The sequence below is a fragment of the Zootermopsis nevadensis genome, unplaced genomic scaffold (genome assembly GCF_977971745.1).
Source record: "Zootermopsis nevadensis isolate Lab colony 2312 unplaced genomic scaffold, Znev_1.0 Znev_ptg000020l, whole genome shotgun sequence".
Classification (NCBI taxonomy): domain Eukaryota; kingdom Metazoa; phylum Arthropoda; class Insecta; order Blattodea; family Termopsidae; genus Zootermopsis; species Zootermopsis nevadensis.
This window is the reverse complement of record NW_028259152.1, coordinates 11,495,083-11,504,737: the sequence shown is the minus strand read 5'-3', so window position 1 is coordinate 11,504,737 and position 9,655 is coordinate 11,495,083. Positions and strand designations below refer to the sequence as shown.

The window sequence follows — 9,655 nt, the reverse complement described above, 5'->3', positions numbered from 1 at the left end:
ACCTGATGGGATTCCAAATTTCATTATTAAAGGCTGTTCCGAGATATTTACTCCACTCTTATGCCACATATTTAACCTCAGTCTACTCAGAGGGGATTTTCCCGCTTCTTGGAAGCAAGCCGCTGTAGTGCCGATTTTTAAGAAAGGCAACAGTGCCTTAGTTTCTAACTATCGGCCCATTTCGATTTTAAATAATTTCTCCAAAATTTTGGAAAGTATTGTACATGATCATCTTTTATTTTATTTCAAATTTAAGTTACACCCTAGTCAGCATAGTTTTTCCAAATCTAAATCTACGGTAACTAATTTAGTCTCCTACCTCACTGATGTTCAGCCTTCTGTTTGCTCACAGGGGCAGATTGACTCTGTATACTTCGATCTCAGACAGGCCTTTGATTCAGTCCCTCATTTCTCTCTTTTAGGAAAGCTTAATCATTTTGGACTATCCTCTCAGTACGTCAAGTGGGTCCAAAGTTATTTATCATCCAGATCGGCCTTTATTCGTATTTTAGGGCAGTCTTCCTCTCCTTACTCGGTGCTATCTGGAGTCCCGCAAGGCTCTACCTTGGGACCTCTATTATTTAATATCTTTATCAATGACATTGGTGACAAAATTAAGTTCTCGAAATTTCTCTTATTTGCTGATGACTTGAAACTATATCGGGACATACATTCTATGGATGACTGCAAATCTCTTCAAGCCGATATTGATTCTGTACATCAGTGGTGTGAAGATAATTCTATGGAACTTAATGTTGAGAAAACAAAAATTATATCGTTTACACGGAAAACCAACAGTATTTACTTTAATTACTTTGTAAGTGGTATTTTAATTTCCCGTACTGACTGTATAAAAGATCTTGGTGTACTATTAGACAGTAAACTTTACTTTCACTCTCATTTAAATTTTGTTTATTCTCAGGCACTTAGGACATTAGGGCTTATTCGATTTATTACATATAATTTTTCCTCTTTAGACAGTCTTGTTGTTTTGTATAATGCTTTAGTTAGGCCAAAGCTTGAGTATGCCTCTGTCGCTTGGAATAATCTTACACAGACTGATTCTAATAAATTAGAAAATATTCAAAGGAAATTTGCCAGTTTGTGCAATTACCGGTTTTTTCAGTTTACTACCTCAGGTAAATATGAGTTGATTTTAACTACGTTAAATTTTAGAACACTTTATTCCAGGCGGCGACATCTCGATGCTTTATTTCTTATTAATGTTTTTAAGGGCAAAATTAATTGCAATTCTATTATGGATACTGTTGGTATTCGTGTGCCTTCAAGGCAAATAAGAGAATTTTCTACGTTTTGCGTGTGCGGTGCGCTTAGACACAGCCCTTCAGCCAGGTGTGTCATTGCTGCTAATTATGTTTGTACATTCTTGGACATTTTTGGTATAATCAATGTTTCTTTTGATGACACTTATTCCATAAGGGATAATACCTAGAGTGGATCTTATTGGTTACTTTTGTACTTTAAATTTGCTTTTTATGTTATCTATTAAGTTTTTAATGTCTTTTTTTCTTCCCTTTTCTGTGTTGTCTTTGTATTTTGTTTGTTTGTTTGTGTTGCCCTATAATTGGCTATAGCAGCTGTTGGTGAGTGCATTAAATAAAGAATTTAATTATAGAATTGAAGTATTTAATTTGGCAAACACGTAAATAAATGAATTGAATTGAATATTGTACATTTATATAATTAGTTCATTTGTTTGTTTGTTTTTTATTTTAATGTTTCACTTTTAGGCATATTATTTAGCTCATTTACTGTTCATTATTTTGCCATAAATTAATGAATTGATTTATTATCATTATTATATTCTACATTTATATATTTAGTTCATTATTTGTTTTTGTATTGCTATGTTTACTTTTATTATTTTTTTGTATTGTTAGTGCTCGGCTGTTATTGGCCTTTTTGGCTGTTGCCAAGCACTCAAATAAATGAATTGAATTGAATTATTATTATTATTATTATTATTATTATTATTATTATTATTATCCCATCTCTTCACCACTTTATGGGGTATGTACTTCTATGTACCCGAAACAGACCTTGTCCCTAAGGTACATAGGGCAGCAGCTATTTCCGGGATACATTTTGTTTTTAATATGTATTGCATGTATTAATAATTTTATTTTACGACAGCGTCTTTCGAATGATGTATGAAGTTCCCAAAATGGCAGTTTTCTGAAGTTCCCTGACGTCGTGTTCACCCGGAATGTTGGCCAAATATTTCCTGAGTGACCTGGAGACAGTTCCTGTCGCTCCTATAACTATTGGGATTATTTTTGCTTGAACCTTCCACATTCTCTGTATTTCTATGAGAAGGTCCTTGTATTTCAATATCTTCTCTGCTTCCTTCTTAATCACATTCCTGTCAGTCGGTATTGCTATGTCAATTAAGAGGCAAGTTCCGTTTTTGTTTCTGATTATTATGTCAGGTTTATTATTTTGGATGGTTCTATCTGTTCTGATTTGCGTTCCTGCATATGTTAAAGTGTAACTGAGTACATTATTATTATTATTATTATTATTATCATCATCATCATCATCTTTCCATCCGATGTTACACAACCTGTATAATTGATAAAATGCTGTCAAACAAACCATGAAGCAAACAGAGTGGAACAAGGTTTAAGGTATTCATGCCTGTGTGAGTACAGCTGGTGGTCTTCGGGGTTCAGTAACCCAGAAGACCACCAAATGTAATCTTCTGGTTGTACACCAACATTTACAAAATATATGCTACCTCCATTTTCAGTCCAGAGGATGGGGGTAATATGTTCCTCTAAAACAGTGGTATAGAGCCTAAAGACAAGGCACACACAACAACCTATTAAACAGCAACAAATTCCTCTTCAAACATATATTCCAATAAAACCAAGCGCACCTGACAGAATGAGCGAGCATCTTCAAATTCCATGGGAGCTCCAATGTAGATATAACAGGTATCCCCCACTTGGCTCCAGCCAGGTGGACATTTTCCACTTAAGATACTCCTATTATTCATATGGAATGGTCTGAAGTCCACCTCCAGCAAATCCAGGTCATCACTGTGGTCACATATGCGACCCATCACAGCAAGGGTCTCGTTGTATCCCCACCAGTTGTGCTTTGCATCAATTGGGGTCTTCCACACATCATGACTGCTGCAAGAGGTACATACACAACAGATTAGTCAAACAGCACTGGATGCTCGTTAACATGTCTCAAATAGAAGTTAACCTGTCTGTTAATCTCAACAGAAAGCTATTTGGTGAAGAAAATTTAATTTATTTTATCACTGACAACTGACATAGCCAGGATAGATAAGCTCCAAAAGAGGTCAACTACTAAAGCAGTGACGTGTCATCCATGAGTTACAAAAGAAAGATTTGTTTACAGAATACGTCTCAATTCTTTAGCTTTAAAGTTTTGACTTGAAGAAAAGTAGTCATACATAACTCTTATTATACACGGTGTGGGAAGAATGGTGCATGATAGCAATGGAAATGGGTATGAAACCTGAAAACAAAATGACAATTCAAATGGAAGAATTTTCTAGAAGTAATTTTTGCATAACCATCAAATGGGGCAAGTACATTAATCACACTCTGGGAGGACCAAGTTTATGGCACAGGAAATATGAAGATAGGTCTGTGCAGTACTGCAGTCGACAATTTTTAAAACTCTGTGCACAGTAATAATCTTACTGCTGTACTGTGCAGTCATTCCGTGGGAGTAAGATACCAGCAAGAAATGGTAAGTAAAATGAACTTCACGTTGCACGAGTACTGTAATATACAATTCAGCCTTTGTGCTTGTGGTAGCCAGGCCTATGCTGCAGCCAGGGCTTAGGCAGAAAGGTATGCAGTGACAGAGACTAGCTCTACCTAACAGTCCCAACTAAGTAGATACCCATCACCTGAAGACAGAGACACAACCAATCTCCGAAACGTCATGGTTTTCTTCTTTTAAAAAAAGGGCAATGAAAAAAGTCCAGACAATGAATAATTTTAAGTACTCACTTGCTGTTTTTGCTACCAGTGAAAGCCATGACTCACATGTTCATCCATCATGCAGACAACAAGACATGTTTACATTTTCCTTACAATTTTTAGTTCATATAAAATCAACAAAACTAATGGAACAAGCATAAAATTTCAATTCTCTTAGGAAGATTCTAATATGGAACTATTCTTGATTTACATGCTTAAACAGAAATCCCACTGACTGAACATCCTGTTCCTTCACAAGAAAACTATTCAAGTCATAGTAACAGTGCATGTCACATCTCATCACAAAGAACAATGGTGTTATAAAGTACTTAATATTCATAAGGCACAAAATACAGACATTAGCACACATAAAATGATTAGGTATTACACAAACACAATGTCAATTTTATTGCTAGATGAATATAAATTGCGCAGTTGTTGTTATGAACTACAGAGGAAAAGCTGAACTGTCAATAATCACCGTCATGCATGACTTAAAATTGAGATTCAAACAAAACAGCATGAACAGCAAGTGATTAGCCTCAAAGATGACTACTTCAGTAAATAACAAGAGCATTTTATTGAAAGAAAGTGATACTTTATGTAGAATATATGTGAATTTTTCAGTATTTTAATAATTAATAACACGAGTTTCTGACTTTCCTTTGTTACATTTAAAAATAAATCATTTCCGTTTCAAGGAGAAACACATTCTTAGGTTGTAACACCACTTCCAATTTCAATCTGCATGGCAATATATGCTAACAAAACTACACAACACTTCTGTAATTCCTCTGGCAGTAACAATAGCTTGACTGCAGTTTAAAACTTTAAAAAGACTTTTATTACATGATAACAATATAAGATGTGATGTTTTGAAAGGGTTAATGCTGGAGCAATATTATCCAGAACAGATGATTACTATTCAGACAGACACCCACTAACAGCACAACCAGGGCATTGATGGATGAAAAGCAACATTTTATGTCTTCAGATACAAGACCCAGTACAGGAACATTGCACTTAGCTCTCTTAAACATACATACATACATCTTTATTACATTCCATGGATCCATAAGTTAGTCAGATGACAATAGGATGTAGAATAAGTCATAATAATACAATACATGTTATACAAATACAAGTCATACTATTATATAAATGTCACAAAATACAAATTGATAATCTATCATTTTTACTTTAAAATGTGAGGCAGATATGGCACCCACAGCTGTTTGACTGATGTGTGAATCTAGAAAGCTAAAAGCCGCTGTCCTAGTCTAGAAGGCATTCAGCAAGAAATATGTTACTACCAACAAGACATATCAGTTTTCCAAACAATGCATTCCCATCACCAACACAAAGAATTAAGTTTTTTACGTAAATACGTGTATAAGGAAGAATCATTTGGCAAAAAAGTGTAACGAAAAAGGGAAACTAAAAAGTGTAACCTGGTTACCTAGGAAATGTCGTGTTTACTCGGCATTGTTGTTACCTAGGAAACGTCAATTGTTTACTCGGCATTACTGGTACCAAGGAAACGTCATGTGTTTACTTAGCATTGTTGTTACCTATAAAATATTACATTACCTTACATTACATTACCTTACCTTACATTATACTTCATTACATTACATTCAGCTACCACAGACCCATCTTAAGCGTAACTAATTCAATTTGAATAAGCAAAGTCTTAATCAAACTTTACTCAATTGTAAAGCATGTATAAAGGAAATATTTAGAATAAAGCCAATATATAAACTTCCTTTCCGTATAGACGTATTTACGTCTAATTCTCCGGAACCGTGGTTCCACTATCACTTTTTTCCTTACCTATTTATACCTGCCCTGTTGTATGATTGTAGCCAGAGCCAAAAAAAGAAAGAAGAACCATTGTTACATCCAAAACATGCTTTTAAAAAGGTCAGTGGTAAGAGTTAGAATACACTACAGATTTTGTCTCAGTAAATAAGAAATCTTTCTCCATCTACACCATCCATCACAGAAGAGAGCGATTCTCTATGCTGTACGTTTTCACTGGCAGATATATATATATATATATATATATATATATATATATATATCAAGCAATGTGTGTTCCATGCTAGATGCATAGTATGAACAGAAGTCTAAAAACAACTAAGCAAATTCTGTAAAATAGCAGCACATAAGTAGAGAGATTTCTAGCACACATCCAAAATATTATATAAATAAATTGGATGTTTCGCAAGTCAGTGAGTTATTAAACTTATTACAATAAACAAAAGGTATTATTAATTTAATTGTGTGAAATTAACATCAAAGGTGCTTTATGAAAAACACTGATTAATAACATAAGTTTCATTTTTTATTAGCATCCAAACACTAATAAATACCATAAGCCACATAAAATAAAACGGTATTATTCATCAATTATTATTTGTATTATGGTATTATTTGTAGACCCTCCCAAGCCCCTCTGAAGTGAGTGTGGAAATATGTTGAAAGCCTAATTCAAACATTTCTGCATTTCTGTAAAAAAGTCATGCATAATAATCTAAAAATTTAACTTGATTTTATTTCTTGGTATAAATTATTAGAAACATAAAATTACTGAGATAGGAAGAACAGAAACAAAGGAGAAATAAGTCCAAGACCTAATTTTAGTCGCTCTTCTTTCCTCAGTATTATGATGGAAAGGAGAGCAGATTTCTCTACACAAGACAGTGTTTCACAGTATTTCACTTACTTAAATTACTGAACATTTTACAAGGTGAATTCTAAAATTGAAAACAAAATTTTGCAAGACATATTGCATCAGATAATTAAGGCAAACAAGTAATGAACTGCCTTGGTGTACATGTGGTAAATTTTCAGTGGGTCAATATATAAAACTGCTGAGATTTATTGTCTGCATACAGGAACTTATTTAAGACAATTCATTACCCATAAGTATGTGCATAGCTTGTACTTACAGTGATTTGTTGACAGTAACAACTTCATAATCATTGTCAGGATCGAAAAATACGTTGTCAACAAATTGCTGTCCTGCTGTTCCTGCCACAATAGTCCCACGCAACTCACGATGCAGAGCATAATTCCTGTGTGAAGCACCATAAATACAATGAATACATTACCAAAAACACAATGAAATTAACATGAAGATTTCTGTCTTCTGGGTTGTTGTGCCGTGTAGTATAGTGATGTTCACATTCATCGCCCTGATGACGGAGGCAGTATGACCTCCGAAATGTTGGAAAACATCTACCATATTACATGGCGCAACAACCCAGAAGACAGAAATCTTCATATTCACGAATGTGAAGACCTTAAATCACACATGAAATCAACATAGCTCCCATATATCATAAAATCTATTAGGGCATCAAGAAGTCAAATCCCCAACAGGTGTCACTAGGAAACATTAAGAAAATGTTAACGCTTTTGAGCGCTAAGGCAGCGAACAACAATTTATACAAAACATTTCTTACCATTAAAGGACAGAACAGGGCCAACCATACACAGGTACTGTAGTCTGATGCTACCAGATGAATTAATTTAATATTTACTACATTTGAATAAATCAGATGTGGTAGAATACTGTTAATGGATTATCAGTGATTAAACATGAGCTTTTTTGAAATGGCAGAATTAGTCTCTAACACTATTCACAATGAGTCATTCTTCTTAAGTAGGATCTGAGGTTACAAGGATTACATTTATTTCAGGTTTTGTTTAGGGCAAAGTTTACTGCACTAAGTTAACAACATGGAATATGTTATAATCACAGAGAAGACATAAATCAAATCGTAATTACGACTAATCTGCTACATGGCATACAAGACATGGTTACATACTTGTAGAAGCCATTGTGTGAAGTGGTCTGGTAAATAAGAAGTCGCACCTTCTCAAACCCAGACACCTCCAAAATATGGTATCCCCAGTTGTCATGTACATAATTGTATGAGAAGTTGAATACAACCTGTAATCATTTCAACAAGTTACATAGTTTAAATTAATGGTTTTATTAACTCCTTACCTACCAATAAATTGACTCAGGGACATGCACTGCTAGGACTAACATGATAGAATGCCAGTACTTGGATTTCTATGAGATGGTACACTCATGCATAATCTTTTATCTGCAAAAGTTGTTTCCTTCTTACTCTTGGCACAGAGGCACTCAGGCAAGTGTTACACAAATTTTATGGAATATCATTGGTCTTCTCTACAGTGTTACCACTAAACCAATGCATTCAGTTTCAAAAATTAAACTTGTGATTCTTATATAATATAGTTTGACTGTAGAAAGGTTAAATAGTAGTCCATAGTGGAACAGAACTTCACAATATGACACAGAAACTGTCACTGGACACAGACAACAGGGATATAGATGAAATGTTATAAAAATTACATGAGAAGAAAATGAGTGGAAAAGTGAACCTGAATTCCCGCAATGGAATATGCATACTTTAAATATGAGTTAATAGCAATTTTTCACATATCACTAGTGCTTAAAGTCACTTATTGCATGTACAAGTCTATTATTATTATTATTATTGAGTGTTCTGTCTTAAGACAGGTCCCTTGTTCTGCCCAAAAGAGCTCGCCAGTTTTCCCTATTCTCGGCTTCTCGTTTTAATTCCTGGAACGTCATCTTCTTTCCTTGTTTAAGATCGTCGGTTAGCTGTATCAGTCTTCTTCCCAGTCCTCGCTTTCCTTCAACCTGGCCATCGATGATGTCACTCAGTAATCCATTCCTTCTCATAATATGTCCCAGCCAGTTAGCCTTCCTTCGTGTAATCACCTGCAAAATGTTTCTTTGCTGGTTGACTCTCCTCAATACTTCTTCGTTGGTCACTCGATCCGTCCACCTGATCTTCTCTATTCTTTTCCAACACCACATTTCAAAACTCTCCAGGTATTTCTGTTCCTTCTTCCTGAGTGTCCAAGTCTGCTCCATACAGCGCGACACTCCATACGTAACACTTCACTAGTTTCTTCTTCATCTCCAAGCCCAACTTGCTAGTGAGAAGTATCCTCTTCTTGACGAAAGCGGCCTTGGTCATGGCTATCCTTACTTTTACCTCCTTGGTGCATAGGGCGTCCGTCGTGATAATGCTATTACTACCAAGTAATTGTTCACCATATCAAGAAATTAGTCTCACAATGTCTTTCACTTGTGTCTAATGGGGCTTTTAAAAACGAAGACAAAATAAAATGTCCAAGAATACACATCAGTATTAAATTATGTAAAATTAACAGCGAACTGTAAGCACGCCGCTTGCATTATCTTACACAAACTGATCCATGTCTGGCATTTTACTGGTATTTTACCAACAGTGTACATTATTATATGCTGTCAATAATTGAATCATATGTTTTAATCACGTGATACAAGGACAACGAAAGGAGAGAACGCCAAGAGACTCACACCCCGACCACTCGTTGCTTCGTTTGATTTGTTGTTGGAAGTGGCCATTTGTACGCTAATGAAGACGGCGCGTGTCTTTATATTGTGGGTACATTAAAGATTCCTGAGTAGTACTGTGAGATAAAATTTGTGTATATTCTAGATGTGAAAATCTTAAGAAACTAGGACCGGTTAAAAGTTGCTTTTAATACGGTCGAAAGGAAAAAAGTCTTAAACGCCGTAATATAGAAGATGAAACTTTCTACATTCATCCACC

The 9,655-nt window shown here is 35.0% G+C and overlaps 1 protein-coding gene across 1 annotated transcript; it reads right to left on the bottom strand.

Annotated features, from left to right (window-relative positions):
- Window positions 1-1,370: 1,370 nt before the first annotated feature.
- Window positions 1,371-9,447, bottom strand: LOC147873289 (protein bark beetle-like). Its single transcript, XM_087351936.1, has 4 exons — window positions 9,400-9,447; window positions 7,823-7,947; window positions 6,941-7,066; window positions 1,371-3,158 (listed from the first exon to the last, which is right to left on the bottom strand). Exons 1-4 carry the CDS (start codon window positions 9,445-9,447, stop codon window positions 2,846-2,848), a joined length of 612 nt encoding a protein of 203 aa, XP_087208062.1. The 3' UTR covers window positions 1,371-2,845.
- Window positions 9,448-9,655: the final 208 nt, after the last annotated feature.